The sequence below is a fragment of the Orcinus orca genome, chromosome 11 (genome assembly GCF_937001465.1).
Source record: "Orcinus orca chromosome 11, mOrcOrc1.1, whole genome shotgun sequence".
NCBI lineage: Eukaryota > Metazoa > Chordata > Mammalia > Artiodactyla > Delphinidae > Orcinus > Orcinus orca.
Genome location: NC_064569.1, coordinates 90,767,595 through 90,791,829, shown reverse-complemented (window position 1 = coordinate 90,791,829; position 24,235 = coordinate 90,767,595). Strand labels below are relative to the sequence as shown.

Below are 24,235 nucleotides of genomic sequence, written 5' to 3'. Positions count from 1 at the left end.
GATGCGTGAGGAAGTGCCCAGCACCTGATAAACAGCTGCACCTGGGGTGGCTCACATGACCCACTGAGTCACAGACTCAGTCTCTGTAAAACAAGATGCAACTCGGCTCCGCCCCGGGCTGTCGAGACGATTCCACGAGCCCACGTAGAGCCTGGTACAGCGCCTGGCACCTAGGCCTCAGACGGGATGGCCGTATCCTCCCTGCAGGCTCCCTGCCCCACCATCCCCACACCTGCTCCGTCTCTGTGATCACAGTGCTACAGCTGCTGGGCAGGAGCCGGCCTGAGTGCGGACGGCAGTGTGAGGCGCTGAGGACGCAGAGGCGTCACTCGTGGAGAGCAATGGGGCCACTTGGCAGGCAACGCGTGGCTGGAGCCTGTGCTGGTGTGAGCTGCGGCTGGGTGCCCAGGCCTGCTGCTGCACCTGCCTCGCCTGCAGATGCCCATCTCACGGGTGGCCCCCAGCCCAGCCCAGCCCAAAGGAGTCCCTGCCTCTGGCGAGGCCAAGAAGTCACCTCCTCCTGGAGACTGAACACTGCTAGCAGGATGCTTTTCTACCTTTAATTGGGGATACAAAAGGCACCTCTCCCAGGACAAGAGGATCAACCAACAGGTGCGGAGGCCCAGTGCCTGGTGGAGCCCTGCATGGGAGGAACAGAGGAAGGCCGGAGGGCGAGGAAGTGGAGGTCGTGGGGGCCACAGGTGCCCCAGGCATCCCTGGAAGCCTCCCCTGGCGGCCTGGGCCTGGCGAGGTCTCCCCCCACCACGTGCAGCTTCATATCTGGACAGCGTGCGCTCAGCAGAGGGCCACACGCCCTGCCCTCGACAGCTGGCCAAAGCCTTCGGGCTCCAAGGCAGGGCCTGCGGAACGGACCTGAGGCTGCGACAGAAACTTCTGCTGTCTCCAGCCCACGGCCAGGCCTCGACTGTCAGTGTGGGCTTGGAAGAGGGCTCCTCTGGGCATGGGTCCAGGGAGGGGCAAGGGGGACTCACGCTGGGGCAACCAAGCAGCTGGCCTTGTCTGTCCCGGGGCCTCCGGGTTCTCAGCCAAGTTGCAGTGGTCAGCTGGGGTGGGAGGGGAGGCAGGGGTGTCCAGGGTTCCGAAGTGCAACTGACCTGTTCCCCCAATTCATCCGGCTGCCCCCCACACCCCCAGGCAGCGCGGCCCCAACCTCAAGGGGGAGAGAAGGGCATATGTAACAAGCCCCCCCAGAGCAGCCGTGACGCTGAAGGAGAGACAGGTCCCCGCGCGGGGTGTGGGAGCAGCGGGGGCTCGGGCTGCAGGGTGCCAGACCCCACACTCATAAGGCAAACAGCACGTCGTCATCCTTCTCCTGGGTCTTCTTTCGAGGGGCACTGCCAGGCGGGGGACCCGGGGGCCCCTCGGCGGAGGGGCTGGAGATGTTGGGCAAACGGTCGGCCACTTTGGCTCGTTCTTCCAGGAACTTGTCAAATTCTGGAGGAACGAGAGGGAGGCTGCGGGTGGGCTCGGAGGCTGGAGTGGGGCAGGGATGGGCAGGGCCAAGGTCTACTACCTTCACTGGTGACGCCCTTGGGCTCCTCCGCATGGTTCCCCTGAGAAAGCAGAAGGTGAGGTTAGCTGCAGCACTGCGGAGCGGGCTGGGGCGCAGGCTGCTGACCCCGAGGGGTCCAGACCTCGGCCCCACCCCTTCCTGAGCCCCAGGCCTTGGCCCGAGCCCCTGGACTTCTCTGAGCCTCGCTTTTCTGCTTGGCGGCACTCACAGGGTTGTCGGGAAGCTATAACAGAGGAGTACTTGCAGAGGGCCAGGCGCAGGGTAGGGTGCCCAGTGGGCCCCTGACAATCGCTAGTCCCTTCCTTCCAGTGTCTAGAGGGGTGGGCAGACTCGTCCCATGGTGGAAAGGCTGACACCCAAGCCTGAGGCCACACATGCTCACGCTGGGGGCTGGGGAGCGGATAAGCCTTCACCCACCAGATGAAACGGATGGACCTTCTCCTGATCTCGGGCAGAAACATGGTCTTGGCCACTTGCAGAAGGCGGCCTCTGGGCCTGGAAGTGCCCAGGCCCTTGATCCTTGGTGCCAAGAATTGGGGGGGCGACTCTGGAGACTGCCACTCACAGGGGGCAGTGGGGCTCTGGAGACTGCCGCCCCCCACCGCGGGCGTGGCACCCCTCGCAGCTGTCTATCAGCTTCCCGACCTGCACGAGGGGGCTGCCGAGCTCAGTGCTCCCATGGTCCCGGCTGCCCTCGGCCCACCTGTCCTGCTCACAGTGGGACCTCGATCGGCAGTAGGCTCAGGGGAGGGAAGGCCCCAGAGGCTGCGAGGGGTGCGGGGCCGGGCCCTCCTCTAAAGGGAAGAGCCAGGGGAGCGGCAGGGGAGGGGACACCAGCCCCGCTAACGCCCTCTCCTCACCGGGTCGCTCATCCTGACCCCGCCCCCCGTCACCTCCTCATGAGACAACAGGAGCCCCGGGTCAGGTGGGCGAGGAGGGGGCCGGACTTACCACGTCCGTGGACAGCCACTGCTCGATGTCTTCCATGAGGCAGGCCTGGGTGACGGGGATCTGGAGGGAAGGGCAGCGGGTGAGGGCAGTGCGCCTAGCCGGTCTGGGGCCCACCGGCCGCGGCCTGGGGCAGTTGCCCACCCCTGGGACTCCTCCCTCATGCAATGGGGCCAGTCGGACCTGCCCTGCACTCCCGTCCCCGGCAGTCCCTCCAGGATGGCTCCTGCCCAGCTGCCTGGGACCCCAAGTTCTGCCTGCTGTGCCAGGCTGTGGGCAAGGGGGAGGCGGGGCCAGCAGGCTGAGCAGGGGATGGGGAAGGGCTCCTGACAGCTGGAGCAGGGCCACGAGGAGAGAACGGACCCCCGGCTCCTACAGGCCAAGGGTGCGGGCTTGGTGCGCAAGCCCAGGGCCGGGACCAAGCACAGGTGCTCAGGGCCATCTGACACAAGAATATTCACAGCCCAGGGAGCGGCCAGCCAGCAAGGCTGAGGCAGGGGGCACGACTGCAGGCTGTCCCCCTACACCTCCGCAGACTCAGCGTTCGTGGTGGAAGGGGGCAAAGGTGGGCCGGGACAGAGGGAGGGGCCGAGACCACCAGACGAGGCCAGGCTGGTGCACCCCAAGGGGCTGCGGCTATGCACAGGGACATGGCACTGTGGCTCCACCACACAGGCTCCTGCACAGAGGCGGGGGGCTGAGGGCTGGACTGGGGCAGGGCTGGGGCCTGGGGGCTTCCCATGCGAAATGCGTCTACAGCGGGAGAATCCAGCTGGAGGTCAGGGGCACAGACTCTGGGATCAGAGAGACCAGACGCTGGCCGGACCCCTGCGACTCGGCGCAGGTGACTCAGCTTCTCCGACCCTCACTTCGCTCATCGTTAGAGAGGATGACAGTACCTACCGTCCAGGTCCAGATCGCTGTGAGGATTAAACGAGACGAGGGAGCTAAAGAGCTCAGCACAGCGCCCGGCACAGCGCAGGTGCTCGGGGAAACGCGCTTACCACTCAGCTACTTTGGGAAACAGAGGGAGAGCGAGTCTTTCTCCAACCAAAGCCAGGTCAGTCCCCAAGCCCCGTCCTCAGCACCGAGGGCCCCAGGGGGCAGCAGGAGCACCCAGAGAAGAGGCAGGAGCTGACTTCCCAGCAGCGGCAGCAGTGACTTCTCTGGGCTGCCCGCCTCAGCCCCCTCTGCAGGCACTCGGCCCAAGCCCAGGAGAGCCCCGGTCGCCTCCCGGCTGCCACAGGGGCTGCCCGGGCCTTGCTTCCAAGGCAGCACCGAGGGGCCGTGGAAGCGAGAGCAGAGGGAGCCGGACCATGCTGGGTGGGCACCGGCAGGCCCTTGGCTGCCCACCCTGCTCTCCTCTGGTTCTGATGGACAGTACCGCCTGGGGGGGCCCCCTGCGAGTGTGCCCGGCCCCTCCTCTCCGTGCCTGGTCTCACCATCCAGTCACTGAGGCTCTTCTCACTGCCGCCTCCCATCTGGGTGAGAGAGGGTCACGCTGAGGGTGGCGGGAAGGCCAGGGCCAGGGCCACCGGTGCGCTGGAGGCCTCCTCCAGCAGGGGCCTGCTACCGCCTCAGGAGCCTCTGTGCGCGCATGTGCGTGCGCACGCACCCATGCTTGTGCTGGGCTGGTGGGCGGTAAAAGGGGACAGCAAGCAGCAGAGGGCGTCTCCCTGTGGGGACTCCGGAGTCCTGGACGGGCAGGGCAAAGCTTCTCTCCTACTCTTCACCCCAAGGGTCCCTGGGGGTGGGGAGCTGAGCAATCCTGGGATGGTGGAGTAGGCAGCGATTAGCCCCTCATTGGTTCTCAGGGGATTCTGATGGGCACCCAGGGTTAGGAGCATTGCTCTACCCAGTCCCCTCATGTTTACTGATGGGCAAAGAGGAGATCCCTAGGGCCCCAGAGCAGACCGACAGTGGAGGAAGCCTCGGGTCCTGGCTCCCAGCCCATCACCCTGTGACTGCCTTCCCCGCCTGGACAGACCCAGCCTGGGGCCTGTCACATGCCATCCAGCATCCCCACCTCCCAGGACTCACTAACCCCGGGGGGCAGCCACTGGCTGCCCACAGAGTCAGCACTTGATTCCATTCTGTACATTGCTGCCCGGGATCATGTTCTGACAACCGAGAGGGAGAAAGCCTTACCCCCCAGCCAGACGTAAGCACCTCGGAGCAGATGTTTATGACCTGGTTTTAAGGAAGTCACACTCTGATTTGGTGGAAGTCACTTAAACCTCCCAAGTCTTCAGAGATGAACGAGCAGAACTTAGCCAGCGCCTGCTTTTCTGCAGGCTGTGGTGTGTGCGTGTTTCTGCCCCATGGCCGCCTGCCAGGTGGGGCAGCAGTCAGGAGACCTACTGCTCCTCATGCCCTTGCGTTGCCGTTGCTGTGTGCCCCTGGGCAAGTGACACCCGTCCTGGGCTGCAGCGGTCAGCACAGCCAGGCTATTCGGTCAGCCTCCGCCCATGGGAGGTCAGGTGGCGTGGGAGGGAAGGGCTTCCCGAGTGTCCTGATTCATATGGGGTCCTGGAGACAGAATGGGAAAGCCCCTGGGAAAGGAGCCCCTGGGAAAGGAAGGCTGAGCAGCAGGGCAGCACCTCTGCGCTTTAGAGCTCCACAGGCCGTCTGGGGTTCTTGTTACCAGCACTGGCTTCCAAGCTGGACAGACCAACAGCTGTGAGATCATGGGCAAATGACCTCAATTCTAAGCCGTGGTGTTCTCCTCTGTGACTGGGAAAAACCACACTGCAGTGATGTAAAGGTTGAAAGCTTCACTGCGTGCTGGGCACTGTGCTAAGGATGTGACATCTGTGGTCTCACTTAACCCCCCTCTGTAATTAACCCCTCATCTGTAAAAGGGGATACCTTAAGGGTTTGTGTGATGACTCACTCAGTAAGCTGGGGTCGCAGGGTGCTTAGCACAGGGCACAGGCTCAACGAATGACTGCTTACAAAGAAAAATGGTGGGAGGCTCTTAGACCGGGGCGGGAACGCGCTCTGTGTGGCAGCAGGTCCACAACGCACAGGAGGCATCTGAGTCCTTGCTGGTCCCACCTCCACAGTGTTCCAGGTCTTGCCCTGTCTGACTTGGGAATGACTCCCAGGATGCTGGGGATGCCTCTGGGGAGTCGCTGGGGATCCCTCCTGCACCCCCTGCCCCGCGCCCCACTCCAGAAGACTGGGCAGCTTCCACGGCCTCCTGACCGCTCTCCCAGCTTCCAGGCTGGGTCCTTCTAAAATGGAAGCCAGATGAACGTTCCCCTCTGCTCAAGACTGCTCAGGGCTCCCACCTCACATGGCATAAACCCAGTCCTCCCAGTCGGGCTCCGAGCACCCAGTCCCACCTCAGCCTCTGAAGCCCTACGCTGTCACCAACCCTCTCCTCTGCCACGCTGTTCACTGCCCCTGCGTCTCCACCTCCCAGGTCCTGCACTTTCTAACCACCTCCCAAGGAGCTACTCAGCCCACCTACTGGGACAGAGATTCTCTCTTCCCTACAGGCACCCAGAAACAAATTCAAAGGTGCGAGAACTGTACTTGGGGCCCTTGCGAGGGGGAGGGGTCACCCACAGCGCCTGCTCGGTGTGGGCACGTGGCTGTCACGCCACACAGTCCAGGAGTTAAATGCAACAAAAATGGCGCCCTTGGATGCCGCCCTGTGGTCTTAGGGTCTGTTCTCCCGTCCACCTCTGTCCACACTCCTGCAGATAACAGGTCTCTGGAGGGGCAGTGAGGCCGAATACTGACTCAGCTCCCATCTGCCCTCTCAGGCTGCCTATTATAAACCACCGTGGGCATCGCTGGGCAAGCATCCCCCGGCCCTCCTTCTGGACAGGCCCCAGGGTGGCGGCAGGGCCCCTCTGCTTACCGCTCCGGTGCTCTGCTGCCGGGCATCCAGGGCTCCAGCCAGGCCATCTGTTGCTTGAGGGGCTTCGTATTTTACCCTGAAACACAGAGGCCACCGTGGCCATTACGTGCCGCCCTTGCCTTACCAGGCATGCCGGCTGACGTGAGGACAGAGGCGGCTGAGTGGGGATGAGCTGGACTCACAACCCGTGTGGACTTGGGACGTGCCTGGGCAGGGGCGGCTCAGACCTCAGGAAGTGTGCCAACTCTGCAGGCCTGCCTGAGGAGGGTAGGAAGGGTCTCATTTCCTGCCTTGGGGAACCGGGATCAGACGTGTGACCCGCATGACAGGCAGAGCAAGGCTGGAGAGGGGAGGGAAGGTGTTGGGGGCCAAAGACCAAGACCACCAACCTCCTGTGACCAGATCTGGATGAGAAATAGCGTCACTGACCCCACAGCCATAGAGAATTTGCATCTAGACCCTTTTCCGAGCTGCTCCCATTCCATAATTTCAGAAATCGTGGTTCTGTGCAAGGCTGCATTTGAATGGGGGAATCCCGTTCTGCAGCTGAAAACAAACGTGCAGACTACGGGTGAGGATTCGGAATGTCCTCTGGGGGAGGCCGGCCGACGGGTACTGGGAGGAAATTGGAGCTGATACCACAGCTTCCGGGCAGAGGAGGACGGGGAAGGAGATGCCTGTGGTGTCTGAGGTGAGGTTCCAGGCGAGCGAGAGAATAAACCAGGAGTGGGACTGGGTGCTAACGAGGGGGCTGGGTGTCTCTCTGACTGCTACAAAGGGGACGTCCAGGGGAGGCTTTGGGGACTCAGCTCCGGCACTGGGAAAGAGCAGGTATCCTCGCCCTGAGCTGCTGGCGGAGAGGAGGTGAGACCGCGTCAGTCACTGAGGCACAGACGAGGGCACGGAATTCTAGCCTCAACGGGAAAGCCGGTACGGATAGAGATGAGGGCTCTTCTTCCAGGTGGGGCGGGCTGGGGAGCATCTCACCCTCTGCTGGAGCCAGGGCTGGTCCAGCTCGAGGCTTCAGGAGCCGAGACCATAGCACGTGTGACTCTCGTAACGCCAACCTGCCCTCCTGGGGACTGGGTAGACTGGCACTTAAACAGGCCTCTTGAGGAAAAGCCCCAAATTCTCAGGCGGCCTCTCTGAAGAGCAGCCTCCCGCTACTCCCACAGGACCTGGAGGCAGCCGGGAGAGCGCGCTCATCAGCGAGCTCACCGCCCCCCACCCCCCAACGACTGGTGCCCATGCACGTGGGCTGCGGCCAAGCCCTTCTGGAGGGCAGCTTAGCACCCCTGGCTAATTGGGGCAACAGGAGCTGGCGAGGAGGAGGAGATGCCGAAGCCTGAGCAGCGCATCTTGACCCGGGGAGGCCCGCTGACTCTGGGGTGGAAGTGGCCGTGCACCTAGGATACAGTGGGTGCGCTGTGGGGAAAGGCAGGGATGAGGCATGTCCAGCCCCAGGAATGGACAGAAAACGACGATGCCCTTCATTCAAAAGAACCAGGTGTTCCTTCCTAATTACTCCCCACCATCTCGGCTTTTCCATCTCTCTCCTTCTCTCATACAGCCCCCAAGGCCAAAGCCTGGTCATCCCTGGGGGCCGTGCCTGCAGTGGTGGGACCCACACGACGCACACGGGACTGCCAGCCCTGTGCCCGGCGCAGGAGGGAGGAGGGCCACCCGGCAGGTGGTCTCGGTGAGGCTGAGGGGCAGGGGCTGGACCCGGGGCCACTTGGGGTGACACTTGTCAGTGCCTGAAGAAGACACAGCGGCACTGGGGAGCAAGTGAGCGTGGAAGACGTTGAGAAAGAGAGCACCGTTGGGCTCCCCTGGTGGTGCAGCAGTTAAGAATCCGCCTGCCAATCAGGGGACACAGGTTCGAGCCCTGGTCCGGGAAGATCCCACATGCCACAGAGCGACTAAGCCCACGAGCCACAACTACTGAGCCTGAGTGCCACAACTACTGAAGGCCACGCGCCTAGAGCCCGTGCTCCGCAACAAGAGAAACCACCGCAACGAGAAGCCTGGGCACCGCAACAAAGAGTAGCCCCCGCTCGCCACCTAGCCTGCATGCAGCAACAAAGACCCAACGCAGCCAAAAATAAAAATAAATAAATTTATTAAAAAAAAAAAGAGAGCACCCTTGCTTCTGGCCAAACCTGGCTAAGGCGACTCTAACTCTGCTCACCCAGATGTCCCCATGGCTCTACTTGGCATCCTGAGTGGAAGAGCCTGGTCAGCTGGTGAGGCCGTGACTGTGCCAGCTGTGGTCGGCATAGGCCAGAGGGAGGCATGGGGCAGACACTTGGTGGGCAGAAGAGGTCTTGGAGGGTTCAAGAGCCCCAGGGTACAGGGCAAGGTGGGGAGTCCAAAGGCCAGCCAGGTGACCAGGGCTAGAAGACCCAGCTGATGCATCAGAGAGGGACGGCCAGGGAGGCTGGCAAAGCAAAGAGGAGGCTCGGGCACACTCCCATCCCGCAGGGCGCTTTCTGCTGGGGTGGAAACCCCTCCCCAGGGAGGGCCTGCAGGAGGACCCACGACCTGAGACGGTACTTGCTGCCCTCTCAGTACGTCTTCCCTGGCCCCGGCGTCTCACATTCTCCCCTGTCTCTGACCCTTTGCACGTACTGTTCCATGGCCTGAAGTGGTCACCTTGACCTCCCCACTGCGTGGTCCAGTCCTGAGTGCCCTCTGCAGAGCTGCACGCACCTCCTCCGAGTCCACAGTGCTGGGTCCGCCCCTCCAGGACGGCACCCGGCCCTGCACAGCAGCGGTCACTCCCCCCGTGAGACTGCGGGCCCCAGGGGGCAAGCTCGGGTGCGCTTTTCTCTGTTCTTCAGGACCCCGCTCCCCAGAGGAGTGAGGTGCAGCAGCAAACCTCAGCCGGGGTGGGGCTCTCGGGTAGGCTGCCCTCCAGGCTGCAAGTCCCACCAGACTCTAGCCTGCAGCAACACAGCAGCCTCAGTGTGCCCCTAATTCCAAGGTGACCGTGAGCCACTGGTCCCGGAGCACCTGGGCTTGGGAGTACAGGCTCTGCCCCAGCCTAGAGGTGCGGCTCACAGCGCAGGGCTGGTTAGGCTAGTGGGCAGCCTGTCAGGTTCCACCTGGATTGGCCAGGGTGGAGAGGGGATCCCTGGGCCCTCTGGAGGCCCATCAACAGTCCCCCAAGACACCAGAATGACCACTAGGGAGCTGGGGAGTCTGCTGGGAAGGTCCCTTACTCCAGAGCTTTCCTTGGCTGTACATCCTGGTTGCCCTGGGCTTACAAGCAAAGGGCTGACAACAGCCTCAAGCAGACTACTTCCAGCCTGTGCGGAGCCGGTCCCGGGAAGCTGGCCCCGGTGGGCACTCGGCCGCGTGCCTCAGCTGCTGAAAGCCTCTCCCTGATGGAGATGGACAGTCCCAGAGAAGGACAGAGGCCCAGCTCCAGTGCAGAGCAGGCAGACTTGGGTGGGGTAGCAGGACTTCTCTGGCCGGTTACGGAACAGCAGAAATGACTGGACCAGCCCCCGAGGGCTTGGTACACAGCCTACAGTGCAGTGGAGAGCTGGGCTGGGCTGGAGGCACTGTGTTTTGGAACCAGATGGCCCTGGGTTCCCAACCTAGCGCCTCCAAACGTTAGCTGCCTGACTGGGGCAAATGACCCAGCCCCTCAGTGTCTCGGTTTCCTCATCTGAGCGGATCATGTAGGATCCTGGCACCTAGCTAGTCATCAACCTACCGGCATCCCTCCCCCCATCCATCGCTGCCTGTAGGGCACAGGGTTCCCCGGGCCTCCCAGGATTGGCTCGGGGGAAAGAACTCTGCTATCCTGAGGGGGTGCAGGCAGGGGCTGGTGTGCCCACCAACAAACTGGGCTCAGGGACCTGGAGAGAGGCCCCCCCCGATAGGGGGGCGAACCAAACTGCAGGGGCCCAGCCACTCACTCTTTGCGTTGGTCAGCCAGTGAGCTGCCCCGTGTCAGCGCAAACATGTCAAACTCATCTTCCAGGCGGCCAGAGGTCTCCAGAGACTGCAGGCCAGCCCTCACGCTGCTGGAGCCCAGGTCTGTGGGGACAAAGAGGCCACGTGAAGGGTCTGCCTGGCTGTCCTTGGACACTGAGCCGTGGCTGAGCTGCTCCCTGCCAGGCCCAGGTCGGTTCTGGAGAAGCAGCGTGGCCTGGAGTGGTGGTGGGGTCGGGGTGCGTATGGACGGAGCAGGCCACCTGCTGGCTGAGGGACCAGGGGCAAGTCACTTCCTCTCTCTCAATTACTTCCAAGGGCTTGGCGTCAAGCAGGCAGCCAATAACGCTCATCATGGTGACGACGGTGGCGATGGCTAACGCTTACCAGGAGTGCACTCTGGGCCTGGCCCTGGTCTAAGCCCACTCTGTGCAGAAGCTTATCCAGGCCTCACGATGACCTGTGAGCAGGGCCCATTCCTGCCCCTGTTACAGAGGAGGAAAAGGGCCCAGGATGTCCAAGTGACGTGCCCAGGTTCACCAGATGATTCAGGCCGGGGGAAATTCACGGTGTTGATGGGAAATCACACAACAGTGGGATTTCTGAGATCTGAGGGGGCTCAGGAGTTGTGAGACTGCAAGGGAGGGTCCCCTGTGTTTTGTTCTGGCCGCTCAGCCTTGCAGAAAGATTCAGCACTGGACCCTGGCGAGGAGGGGTCTGGGCCAAGATTCCGCTGTTGGCACTCCAGCTGCAACTGTGTAATGGGACGGCACCCCCAGAGCTGCAGGGGTGTCCGCAGTATGTAAGGTACCCTTAGCCCAGAAACCCGCACGCTGCACTTACTCATTCCCGCCAGCTGGGACGAGAGGCTGCTGGTGGCTGCAGGGTCAGGGCCCATGTCGATCAGGTCAGCGGCCACCTCGGCCTCGCTTGGGGCCTGGGGGCAGGGGAGAGGCCACCGTCATCCTCTCAACCTGACCTGCAGCCTCATTCCCTTCTGTCCTGAAGCACTGGCGCCTTCATTCTTTGCCTGAGGATCTGTCACCAGTAATACCCGCCCCGCCACACACACCCCCCCGTCCCTGCAGCAGTGATTGGGAGTCAGGGAGTCTTGCTCCCTCCCCTTGGCCTATCTAGCTCAGCTGGAGGCCTGGGAGGCTCAGAAGACCCTGGGGCATCAGCTGGCGGCAGAACCTTATCTACCCTAATGGCACAAGGACATAAAAACTGAGCAGGGGCCCCGCTGGAGATTCTGGCTAAGAAGGCACATCCCAACCAGGATACCTGGGGAGGGAAGTGGGCCCAGCCCTCCTTCTTCCCATTATCACGGAGAAGCAGCCTCTTACCTTGGCGGTCTGGCCTGTTCGGAAGCGTTCAAACCTACGAGACAGAAAAGACCTGAGTCAAAGAGAAGGACTGGGTGGCCCCTTAGCACAGCCAGGCCAGAGCTTTTCCCACTGCAGGTCTCAAAACCAACAGAGTGGGTCACAAACAGGGTGATGACACGGCCTGGTTTACCCTGGACAGATCCAGTTTATGCCTGCTGCCCCAGGGAAGTATTAGCAGGGCCTGTTTTTCACTTGCAAGTGTCCCAATTAGATTATCAATTATCTGGTCACCTTAGTCACCATTAGCATTAAATAAACAACAGGAATAGACTAACGCAGAAAAGGATACGGGGGTGCGTGCACACAGCAAAGGCAAGTACTGGTTTTTGGAACTTGTTCGGTAACATACATTTGCGTGTGTGCGTGTGTGTGTGTGTGTCTCTAAAGCGGTGTAAGGAAGACACACTGCTTTATGGAGCCATTTAAAACCGCCCTAGACAGGTCAAGGGGCTGGTGGGCAGACTGAGGACTTCGGTCTGAGATCTGTTCCTGCCTGGCCCTGTCCCTCACTGTGTGACCTTGGGTAAATCACCTCACTTCTGAACTTCAGTCTCCTGTCTATTAATAAGCAGGTGACAGTGGAACCTGCCTCCCAGGTGTGAGGATCAAGCGAACCACCCAACAAACGTAAGGTCTGATGAATAGGCGTCAGAGGGGTCCCAGTCACCCCTAGATCGGGCCCTTGGGCCACCTCACGGCCCGCACGGCAAATGGCAGGGGCTCTTAGTCCCACCAGGTCAGCGAGCAGGAGAGGCCAGGCAGCCGTGGCCTGCCACGGCCCCGCCCCCTCACCTGATTCAGAATCACTCAGCAAGTGTTTGCTGATGGATAAAAACACGAAATGAACCAGTGGCTGGAGGCGGCTGGCATAACTGGTACCCTGTGCCAGACAGCCTGACCACCGAGTGCTTTATAGGCATAACCGCACGGGCCCTCAGTTATCTACAAGGAATCATGAGCTCCGTTTTACAGGTTCAGAGGAAGCGTGGGGGACATCATTTCTGCAGGCCCAGTACCTCTCCCTGCCTAACAGCACCTAAGTGCTCCTCTGGGGAGCTGCTCCCCCCCTTTCCTGTGATCCCGGGGGGACTGTGGTCAAGGGGGCCTGTCCCCTCCCACACCTGCATCCCACAAGGACGCTGAGTCAATCAGAGTTTCTCGTGGGGAGCTGACTCTTGGACAGAATGGTACAAGGTGGGCAAGCGTTTGGAGCCCATGTATTCATGATGACACCCTGGGGTCATGGTCCAGGAGTCTCTGCCCCGGAGGCCCCTGAACTGCCCTGGCATCTGTCCTTCCTGCCCCACTGGGAGGCCTGACTTTTATTCTTCTTTGGATTCTGAAAGCTATCCATTCAATAAAGGCTGTTCTCCTAATGACTTCTTTTTCTGCTTAAGTTAGAAAGCTTTAAGCTGTGATCCTGGATGCAGGGACGCAGGCGGCAGGAAAGGACGTGTGGGGTGAAGGGCGAGGGCTCCTGCCTACGCTGGACGAAGACAGCTGAGGGCATGTGTGCTGGGCAGCTGACCTGGTGTTTGAGAGGGACATGAGAAGTCAGAGGGTGTGAACAGGGGAGAAGGGAAGGAAGAAGGTGGGGCGGCTGGCCCGAGGAGGGGCAGACAGCGGGGCTACCGTTCGTGGCGCAGGAAGACGTTGTTGAGGTTGTCGTTGACGATGAGTAGCTCCTCCGTCAGCTGCTCATTGGCGACGCGGGGGATGAGCTCCAGGACCCGCCGCTGCATGGCTCGGCATGTCCGGTTGAGCTCCTGCCAGGGGAGGAAGTGAGACAACCACGGCTGCTGGACCCGGAGCGAGGCCATCTCTACTGGACACCTGGCCCTGGGCGCACCTTGGAGGCGGAGAGGTTTCCAGACTGGACTTCAGGTTGCACAGAACAGCTTTTGGGGTTCTACGGACGACCACTGGCATCTCATTTCTAAGTGTCTAGCACACAGGAGACGACCAACCTGGGGGACGTGCTGTGGGTTTAACCTGGCCGTGCGGCCCTCAGGGTGGAGCTCCTGCCCTCGCCTCGGCATCACGGAAGAATCAAGACTGCGAGGCGGCTGGTGGAGCGCCTGCCACTTCTCTGGGTGCGCTGAGGTTTTTGTGACCAAAGCATAAAAGATAAACTGGATGATCCAACTACTACCCCAACTCTGAATGTCTGCCTCATTGCTCTTTTTTTTTTTTTTTTTGCGGTACGCGGGCCTCTCACTGCTGTGGCCTCTCCGGTTGCGGAGCACAGGCTCCGGAGGCACAGGCTCAGCGGCCATGGCTCACGGGCCCAGCCGCTCCGCGGCATGTGGGATCTTCCCGGACCGGGGCACGAACCCGTGTCCCCTGCATTGGCAGGCGGACTCTCAACCACTGCGCCACCAGGGAAGCCCTCTAATTTCTCTTTTAATGCTTTTTATTTTGGAATAATTTTAAATTTACAGAGAAGTTGCCAAGATAAGACAGCACAGGGGTTCTTCACCCAGCCTCCCCTTCGTTTGGCATTTGTCAAAACTATGACATTGATGTGGGTACAGTGCTGTTAACTAACTACAGACTTTATTCAGGTTTTACCAGTTTTTCCACTAATGTCCTTTTTTTCTCTGTTCCCACATTGCATTTAGTCACCACGTCGCCAAGTGACTCTTAATCAGTTAGTGTTATGTATTTAAACTTGTTTGGGAAAAAGAAAAAAAAATAGAAGCCGAAGCATTTACAGGCTTTTTATTTGTAGGACTGAGTGTTTCCGTCCTCAGGTGCCTGCCATCAGGTGGACAGGGGCCCGGGTCACGGTCCTGAGGTCCCAACAGATGGTCGGGCACTGCTGACTGTGGCCACGCGCCAGCACTTTTCTCCTGGCATCATGAAGACCACTGATTTTGGTTCTTTTCAGACCCTGCTGCCCGCGCCTCCCCCCAGGCCAGACCCTCTCCCGGCATTTCCTCTCTTGCCTGAGCTGGGGCAGGGCAGGCCCAGGGGACTTCCAACATCCTGCGGGCCTCCCCTCTCCTCCCCCCATGACCAAGCACACTGCAGCTTTGTCCCTACTTCCTTTCCTGCCCCTCTCAAGAGCAGAAGAGCAGCTGGTGGAGCCAGGGTCCTGGGTTCATACCCCAGCTCTGCTGCTGACCAGCCCTGTGACCCTGGGGGCATCCCATGACCTCTCTTTGCCTCAGTTTGCTGACCTGGGATGTGAGGATAACAAGAGTACCTACCTCACGGGGGGGAGGGGGAGGATTAAGTGAGTGAATGTATATCACGTGTCCACATCAGAGCCTGGCACACAGGACGTGCTCAGTGTGCATCAGCGGTCCCTGTGTCACCCCTGCCTGCCAGCCAGCCTTCTGAGTCCCCAAAATCGCGCACACCCGCAAGGCCTTGGCTTGGGACACCCAAAATTAACTGCGCTACAGCAATCCTGCCGCTTCCCAACTCACTCAAGCTTCTGTCATTTATGCTTTTTTTAAAAAAAAAAAAAAATTTTTATTTTTGGCTGTGTTGGGTCTTCATTGCTGCACGAGGGCTTTCTCTAGTTGTGGCAAGCGGGGCCTTCTCTTGTTGCAGAGCATGGGCTCTAAGCACACGGGCTTCAGTAGTTGTGGCACTTGGGCTCTAGAGCACAGGCTCAGTAGTTGTGGCGCACAGGCCTAGCCGCTCCGCGGCATGTGGGATCTTCCTGGACCAGGGATTGAACCCGTGCAGGCAGACTCCTATCCGCTGCGCCACCAGGGAAGCCCTGTCATTTATTTTTCATATTCGTGTGTTCACTCAACTGTGAGACTCTGACTTCACTCCCCTCAACCTTGCCCCCTGCTCCCACCATAAGGTAAGGACCCTGGAGCAAGAACACTGTGTCAGCTTGGTCGGGCCCAGGAACAGAGAGATGAGCACAACCCAGCCTCGCCCTCCAGGAATGTGAAGCCCAGCAGGAATGACACAAAATGAGGTGATCATGCCAAGCCCTCTGTCCCCTCACAGGTTCAGGTTGACTCCTGGGCCTCGGGGGTCCCTAGCTTTCTTGGCGTGTCTAGGACTGACCTCTGTGGGGAGGGTGCCTTTCCCCACACACAACCCCCTCACTCAAGTGGGGCCCCAGCTGGGGGTGGCACCCAGGGGATATCACATGACATACGGGAGCCCCAGCCTGCAGATCCCGGCTCAGGCCTGCCTGCTAAGTTTCATATTCTGAAAGGTGGACACCTCACCTTCCAGCTTTTCCTCAAGACCACTGATGGGGAGCTATTTGCAACCAGGCACAGCGAGGGTGTTTTACGTGCAAAGCCTTATTTAATACTCAGGTCAAACTTGTACCACAAAAGCAAACTTACCGATGAGGAAACTGAGACAAGAGGGGCTATTCTGTTCAAACCACCAAGTGGTAGAGCCCCGAGCTCCAATCTGATGGAGTCCAAAGTCCCTGGCTTTATCATCTCCCATTGTGACCCAGGGGCTCAGAGTCCGCCTGGAAAGCACCGTGGCGGTGGCGGGGCCGGGAGGCCGAACCGGGCGACCGCTGCTCACCTGTAGCAGCTCCAGGTCTGCCGGCTCCGCCTGGGTGGGCACAAGCTCCGTCAGCATCTCCGACATCACCCTCACGTTCCCACTCACCATCTCCAGCTCACTGCGCAGCTTCCCGATCTGGAACACACGGTTGGCCCCGCTGAGAGAGGCCGGGGTCTGGGGCCTCTGCCACTCCTGGGACACAGCCTGACACTACCAGCCCGACCTGCCGGCACCCTCTCTAGGTTCCCGGGCCACAGCCCTGCGCCAAGAGGCCCATGGTAGGCTTGCCCTCACCCCCGCTGACCCCCTTACAGAGATGTTAGCAACTGTTACAAGGCGCCCAGTGCAGGGAGAGGCCAGGAGGAAAGAAGCTGAGGGCAGAGGCGGCCCTGAGTGTGGCTGGAGGGCTCTGGCATCTCCTGGGTGCTTGGCGCCTAACAAGGCCCTGGGGGGGGGGGTTCCCCTGAGGGGAGAGGAGGGAGGCCTCCCTCCTAGGAGGACCCGGTTCTGTCTTGCTCCTGGTCCGCTTTGGTGCCCCAGACTCTTCCAAGGATGAGACCCAGTGCCGCCCCCCACCCTGAGTATGAAGCTGAGACTGAGCACTCGTTAAAGGGATGTGAGCAGGTTTTCAACGATCAGAGGGTCCCAGTCTTGGCTTGGGGAATAGTTGTAAATCGAGTCGCACAGTCTCTGCACTCAGGCGAGGTGGGGAAAGGCCCCTGCTGCGGCGTTTCCTGTCCTCATGGACAACGTGGACACTGTGAATGTCCAGGAAGGGACCAGTGTGGACGTTCCCAAACCTGATCTGGTTGATGAACCCTTTGATCATGGGCTACCTCACGGGTCTAGGATTGAGCAGCCTACGTTTTGGGGAACGCTGGTGCATCCTCAGTTGGCTGAACCAGCTGATTTCAGAATCAGTGTCACCATATAAATTCACGGCGCCTGCCTGTGAGGGCAGCCACCATTCTGATCACCTCTAAGGCCCAAGCACTTAATGTATGTTGCCACTTAACCTTGACCATAGTCTCATGAGGAAGGTATCACTGCCCAACCCTTACAGATGAAGAAGTGGGAGTGCAGACACAGGCCCACTACGGTTTGCCAGCAGCTTCCAGACCCGTAAAACGTTTGGTGCATTTGGCCTGTTTAACAAACGCTCCTGGCAGAAGCAAGGGAAAAACAACTGATCCCAAACCCAGCGTGTCCAGGTCAGATGGGACCTAATTACAAGGAGTCTGGGAGTTACATCAGTGCTGCCTGAAAGCCTTAACGTGTCCCAGGAGATGGAAGGGGACTCTGAAATTAAACAGACTACTCGGTCTTGTTTAGCAAGAACCTTCTTCCACTGGACATAATCAGTCTTAATCCACACAGGTGCCAGACTCCAGGCAAATTGGTTCAAATTATAACCAGGTTAGATCAGTTTTGGATCCCAGGGTGATTTTACTACTTTTATGCACTTTTAATTATTGGGCCTGTTAGGAAAACGTTTCTAGTAATGTTATTTGTAACTCTGGGGGTTGATTTCTTAACTTGCTATAAGTACAGAGGTTTCTCTTTAAATAGGTTTGGGTATGAAAGGCTGTTGGTAAGTTTACTTGTTTGTTAAGACCAAACGATACCGCAGAAGTTTGTAAAGCACCTCAAAAGTGGGCACCCCCAGTGTGCAGGCCTCGAGCAACCCCGCCATCCGCGACTAAAATGACCGCGCACCCAGGAATGCCGGTCATGGCTGTGGATGTCCCTCGTAGGGCGGCAGCTAAGGCCGCCACAAACTGCTCGGGGCCAATGTGCAGGGCGCTGGCCTCACAGGCAGGGGGGAGGGGCTGAGGGACAGGCGGCCTGGTCTGAGGAAGGCAGTCTTGCAAAGCTACTCACGGGGCCCCAGAAAACGAGGCCCAGGCCCGGCCTCCAGCATCTTACACTATGCCTCAAACCTTCTTCTTGGGGCTTGGTGGGAAGCATCATGGTGCAAGGCAAGGGTTTAAATTTTTTTCTATACAGATGTTTTAGAAACATTTTTAGCAAGAACCTCCGTCCAAATGAAATCTTACGTGAGACCCTGAGCAAACCCCAGCAAGGAAGTGGAGCCGCTGTGGCCGAAGGGCTGCTTGCTGGGTGCTTCCTCTCCCTGGAGCTGCCCGCAGGGCTCCACGGAAGGCACAGTTTGGAGAAGGGCCCAGGTGCAGGACAGAGCCTGCCTGGAGTCAGATTTGCGCTTGAATCCCAGCTCTGTCTCTGCTGAACTGTGTGGCTCTGGGCAAGTGAACTGATCTCTCTGAGCCTCATCTCCCAACAGGAAGGATGACACATGCCCTGTGGGGCTGCCCTGAGGACTGGGCAGAGTAATTTCCACACGACAGGGGCCTGCCCTGACTTGTGGGGAGGGGGAGGCCCACGTCCTGACCTGTGTGGCTACGGCCCAGGCTTGTTTACCTGCTCAGCGGTTGGCGTTATGGGTGTGTCGCTGGGGAGTAGGGCCAAGGTGGGCAGCGGGGTGGTGTGCTGGCCGGAGTCCCCTTGATGACTGGCATCAGTGCCCACAGAAGAATTCTGTCCTGACGGTGTCTCTGAGTTGAACACGGTCTAGAAGGCAACAAGCTGAATCCGTGAGGCTGGCAGGTCGGGGCCACCAGGAAGCAGCACCTGCTCTGGGGGTGACTCCCGCTGCCCCTGCCCGCCGCTCCTCACCCTCTGGGGCGTGTGGATGGGGGACAGCATGTCCAGGTCGGTCATGGGGAACTCCAGGCCCTTCCTCCGCAGGTCCTCGTAGACAGCGACCACACCTGTCAAGTCGGGCGAGCTGCGGAACGCGTCAGCCCAGGACTGAGAGGGGACAAGGGGACACAGCCGGTAACCACTGCTCACCGGCTCCCCTGCGAGCCTGCTTGCCAGCCCCCAGGGAGCAGAAATTCCCTCCTGGACTCGCTGGTCCTTTGGTGGCATCACCTGGACAGCCCGCTCCACAGCAAGGCCCTCAGCCAGCAAGGCTCCCCCCGACCCCCCCTTAGAGGTCCCGTCGGCAGAGGAGCAAGACGGACCCAAGAGAACAGACGAGAGAGTAGCAGTGGTGGGGGCACCTTCCTCCCGTCCCGCCCGCGGCCGCCCGCGCTCACCTGGATGAGGGTGAGCACCTTGTCGTGCACGATGGTGGGCGGGTTGTTCTTGGGCAGGATGGTCTTCACCAGCACGCCCTCCACGAAGTCCTGGCTGGCCACCAGCACGTGGAAGCGGTGCCCGCAGTTCTTGACGCAGGTTTCCAGGACCTGGAGGCCGTGCGGTGCCCGTGAGCACCCAGCAGAGGAGCGGGAGCGCCCGGGTCCCCACCCTCACACCCCACCCATGTCCCAGTGGGGAGGCCCAGCAGAGGATGCAGCTCCCTGAAGTGAGACCCAGGACATGGAGGAGACGGGATCACACCAGATTCGGCAGCTGGCTGGCTGGGGTGGGGAGGGGACTCAGGCGGGCAGAGGGCCGCGCGCTGGCTGGAGCCCCTGGCTGAGTGGCTCTGGTGCCCACAGAACCCTGTCCCGAGGCCGTCTCTGAGCTGAACACAGTCTAGAGGGGAGGTGGCTCTCCAGGTGTAAACCAGAGAACTTTCAATCAAATGGCGACTTCGCGGCCTGCGACAAAGGCGCCCACCTTCCCTCCCCGCTCCTGTCCCTGCTCCTGTCTCTCTATTCCCGGGCAGGAGCTGCCTCTGATCTTCAGCTGAGCAGACAGATCCAGATGTAAGTGCTGCCACGGGGGAGGCGGAGACAGAGAGCTCGCGCCCCCACTCCCCAGCCAAGCCCACCCTGACTGCCAGGCTGCCAACTCCTGCCTGTCCCGCCCTGCTGTGAGCAAGGACTGTCCTCAGCCTCTGGCCTTTGCTTTATGTTCGTTTTTCAGGGCCAATTAGGCCAAGTACCAACAGGAACCCAACTTGGGTACTGCCCCCCAGAGGCCTGGGTGCACTGAGCTTCTGTGTCACCGGCAGGTCCTCTGCCCACGCGTCCCATGACGGGCCCTTGAGGGGTGTGGGCCTCAGTGTGTCTGCTCCCTGCACCAGTAGGTTAGAGGGAACTTTTCCAAATAGCCTCTCTTGCCACTCCTCGTTGGCCAGCCGTGTAGACAGGACAGTGCCTTGAAGGCTGACCACAGCCCTTGAAAGGGTAGCCCCAGGGGGGCTGGGAGTCCTGCTGGGCCCCCAGGGGACTGTGGTCCCGCTGTGGATGGAGGGACGGGGCACTCACCGTGAGAGCCAACATCACCTCGTGGAAGTTCTTATTCCCCACGATTCTCTTCTTCACCGCTCGGAAGGCATCTTTGGGGCTGGGAAGAAGGACAAGGGGAAGGACGGGCTGAGGAATGGAACCTCCTTACCCCACAGAGGAGGCTGCACGCCTAAGGTCAGGAGGCACTGGGAGACGGAACGGCTCTTATTTACCCGTCTCCCTTGGTCCCGCCCTGTTTTGTGTGCCCAGGTTCTAATCACATCAGAATCTTCCTGTCCCACCAGAATCCTCAGTAGATAACGACTGCCTGGCAGGGATTCTCAGTGAGCAGTCTCTGGACACCCTGCACTAGAATCCCTTAGTGGGGAGGTGTGAGTGCTTGTTAAACATGCGGAACCCCAGACCCAACCCTAGACCCCCTGAAGCAAGCTCTCAGGGGATCTGCATGCCCACCGTGCCCCTGGGGCTTTATATGCAGTAGTGAAGGTTAAGCACCAATAAGCTGCAGGCACAGAGTTCTTGTGCCCCATCCTGGCCAGCTCCTCTGCTCACCCCTGTTTCCACCCAGGCCTTATCAGGCACCAGATGTGCCCACACCAGGCTGGGTGCTGGGACGCACTGGTGAATAAGACCCTCGGCCCTGCTTCAAGGATCACATGTTCCAGGGAGACCCACCCAAGGGAGGGAAGCAAGCAGGTCCCGAGGTAAGAGCGAGTGTGAGTGTGTGAGTGTGGGCGGGCGGGTGGGTGCCGGAGGTCAGGGAAGTCTTCTCCCAGGAGGTGGCGCCACAGCTGAGCGTGAAGGATGGGATGCAGCCAGCTGCGGGGAGCAGGGCACGCGGTTCGTCGGTTCGTGGAGGCAGGAGCCTGGACCAGGGCCCAGGCAGGCGGGCGGGGAGGAGATGAAAGGAGGCCGCTGAGCGTTGGAGGAAGGTGGAGGGAAGGGCTGGGGAGGCTGCGTGGTCATGGCAGGGAAGCCGGCGGCAGCCTGTTCTCCCCACCCCATCGGTAACTCCACTGACGCCCCCAGGCCTGCCGCCTGCACCCTTGCCGCTCAGCCCTGTACAGGGGAAAGCCACGTTGCCCGGACTGTCCTGGCCTAGGAGTCTTCGTGGCCCCCCCAACTTCCACATCTACCGGGTAGAAGCCCAGCTAAAATCCGCTTCGCCCGTGGCGCTTCCCCAGTCCTCCATCTCCTGGGTGCACTGACCCTGGGACTGCCCGGCTAGAGAGGATGCTCCCTAGAGGCCAGGGGTGGCGTCCTCCTCTGACACTTTGCCTCCCCAGAGCCCAGCACGCTACAGGAGCTCAAGCAACACTTCTTAGGCCGGGGAGGGCCTGTCCTGCTGTCTGCTGGGCATCTGTCAGACTGTCAGTGCCAAAGCCATCACGGGCGAGTCGACAGAGTCGGGAACCCTGACATGACATGGGCCCCCCGACAGGAGTGAAGGCGGCAGGCAAGGCTTTCTGGAAGAGACTTGCGTGGGGGTGGCTGTGACGGAGATGACACGAGGGGTGAAGGGCCACGGCCCCTAACGGGGTGGGACCCTGCCCCTGAAGTGTGAGGGCGCTTTTCAACCCAATGCCCTGGGGCAGCCCCTCGCCCTCCGGGCTCCATCTCAGGGGAAGGTGGCTTCTGTTCCTGGCTTGGCCACTCCCCTGGGGCCACGTCAGCTCTCTAAAGGGACTTGTTTCCACTCCTTACAGAGTGACCCAGAAGTTCTGGCCTGTGTGCCACTACTGTGGGCCTACCGTGTGTCTAGTACTCTGCCAGGAGCACAGCACAAAGTGGGTGGCACGGAGGCCACACACAACCCAAGGCGGGAGTGGACGAGAGACTAAAGCTTAGATGACAAGCTCTGTGAGGTCAAGGGTCACATCTGCCTGGCTCACTGCTGGGTCCCCTGGGCCTCGTGCAGAGCCTGGAACCCAGGAGGTGCTCAAATCAATAGCACCTGAACAAGTCTGACCCCAGTTCTGCCGACGTTTACAAGGGAGATGGGGACTTGCTTCTCCAAGGACACAGCAGTGACTTTCAGCCCCAACATTCAAGAAGAGGCTCAGTGAGGTTTTCTGCCTCAGTCTCCTCTCTTGGTGGCCCTGCCGCCCGCCCACCACTCTCACCCCCGACACTTATGAGTCCAGATGCAGGGGGGCGTGTCCCCTCCCAGCGCCTCGGCAAGCCCATGGCACACGGCTGGGGAGCTGGAAGGTTCTGGCAGCCCCCGTGCAGTCCTAATTGGCCTTGACCGTGTGCTGCAGACTCCCACAGCCTCCTCAGGCTCTGAGCTGGGTGCTCCCCGTCTGCTCCCTCCACACACAAAGCACCACGTGGTGAGAGGAACCCTCGCAGGGCAAATGGACCATCCCAGTGAAAGACGGGGAGAGAACTGAGGCCTGCTCCAACTGCGGAGCCTGTTTTTCTGGAACAGAGGCCTCATCTGGCGCTTCTTGCTGGCTGTGGTCATCACACCCCTCCCAACCCTTCCCTGGTTTCTCCTGAGAAGGACAGTGACCCTGCATCCATCCCCTCGCTGCTCCCCTCAGGGCCTTGGGCAGATTGCTGGAAGGGTGGAAGAGCTCTTTTCTGAGACAAAGACCCAGAGAGGTAAAGTGATTTGCCCAAGGTCACACCGCTGGTCAGTGATGCCGGTCAGAGCCCAGGAGCCAGGACCACGGTGCTTGCCCCACACCACATCTCTGGCGGGGCTGCCTGACCCCAAGCAGGATGCCGGGACCCGAGCACCAGAAATGCTCGGCCAAGGCTAACCTTGACCAGCCTCTCGGTTCCACTGCACGTTTACTCCCCTCCCTGTGGCAGCAACCCTCCCTGCTGGCCTCAGAGCTTAAGGAAACGAAAGTCCGTTCTTGCTCACTGGGGAAGCTAGGGGTCCCTGCTGCACAGTCTAGCCTGCGGCATGCAGATGGGGCTTGGGGCTTCCTCCTAATTCTAAGAGCTGCCAGCTGGCCTTGTCCTAGGAAGATGCCTTCCAGGTGACGTCCTAGGAAGGGCCAGTCGACTGCACTGCTGCTGCTGGGTGGGCCGCACACCCCATATCTCTGGGCTTCTCATCCATTTGATGAGACAGTCAGACTAGATCGTGGTTCCGAAACGTTTAAGGCGCGCTGTTGTGGCCGCCCCACCGGCGTCCCGCCTCTCCCCTGGGGTCCTCACCCTTCCTCGGTCTCATTGATGATGTCGCAGATCTCCATGTTGAGTGCCCAGTTCTCGCTCTGCAGGGAGCCATCTGTAGCTTTCTCTGAGGACAAGAAACCACAGGTCACACCAGCGTGTGGGGTTCCCAGACGGACAAACTCAGCGGGAGTGGGGAGGACAATGGGTGCTTTCCGGGCACCCGAGATGGGCCAGGCACCATATAAATGGTGTCACCTTCATTGCCCCATTTCGTCACTTAATTGTTAGAGTAGCCGTGCGAGGCCGGGGAGGGAGCCACGGCTGAGTCTACCAGATGGGTGAGCGGGACGGGGGTTCAGGGGGCCTGGCCTCAGAGTGCTTGTTTTTGACACGACAATATAGAGACAGGGTTTTGTTTTAGATTTTTGTAAAGAAATGTTCCCTCTTGACCCTTTTATTATCTTTTGACTTGGAAACCATTCACATGGTTCAAAAGCTCCAAAGAGGCATCGAATGGAGAGTAAATCTACCGGCCTCCCCTGCCCCCAGCTCCCTCTTCCTGGAGGCCCCCAGTTTCCTCTCAAATCTCCCAGAGATATTCTTTACCTCCAAAGCCAAGGACACAGGGTTTTAAATCCCGACTCTGTTACCAACAGGAGGCCTGGCCGTGGTCTTCCTCTACAAGCTAGCTTGT

At 60.2% G+C, this 24,235-nt stretch overlaps 1 protein-coding gene across 2 annotated transcripts in view; it reads right to left on the bottom strand.

Moving 5' to 3' along the window:
* Positions 1 to 544: 544 nt before the first annotated feature.
* TOM1 (target of myb1 membrane trafficking protein) overlaps positions 545 to 24,235 on the bottom strand; it is a 46,304-nt gene continuing 22,613 nt past the window's right edge. The window contains exons 2-16 of one of the 2 annotated variants that reach the window (XM_033417322.2): positions 23,581 to 23,665; positions 20,425 to 20,503; positions 19,306 to 19,455; positions 18,881 to 19,015; positions 18,626 to 18,775; positions 16,205 to 16,321; positions 13,319 to 13,452; positions 11,645 to 11,678; positions 11,142 to 11,235; positions 10,283 to 10,403; positions 6,354 to 6,429; positions 3,925 to 3,963; positions 2,486 to 2,545; positions 1,535 to 1,574; positions 1,164 to 1,455 (exon numbers count right to left, since the gene is read on the bottom strand). In XM_033417322.2, coding sequence (XP_033273213.1) covers positions 1,301 to 1,455; positions 1,535 to 1,574; positions 2,486 to 2,545; positions 3,925 to 3,963; positions 6,354 to 6,429; positions 10,283 to 10,403; positions 11,142 to 11,235; positions 11,645 to 11,678; positions 13,319 to 13,452; positions 16,205 to 16,321; positions 18,626 to 18,775; positions 18,881 to 19,015; positions 19,306 to 19,455; positions 20,425 to 20,503; positions 23,581 to 23,665 — 1,469 coding nt within the window. In that variant the 3' untranslated portion in view covers positions 1,164 to 1,300. Of the gene's footprint in view, positions 1,456 to 1,534; positions 1,575 to 2,485; positions 2,546 to 3,924; positions 3,964 to 6,353; positions 6,430 to 10,282; positions 10,404 to 11,141; positions 11,236 to 11,644; positions 11,679 to 13,318; positions 13,453 to 16,204; positions 16,322 to 18,625; positions 18,776 to 18,880; positions 19,016 to 19,305; positions 19,456 to 20,424; positions 20,504 to 23,580; positions 23,666 to 24,235 lie in introns of both variants that reach the window. The other variant, XM_004286200.2, reaches the window with a different exon arrangement.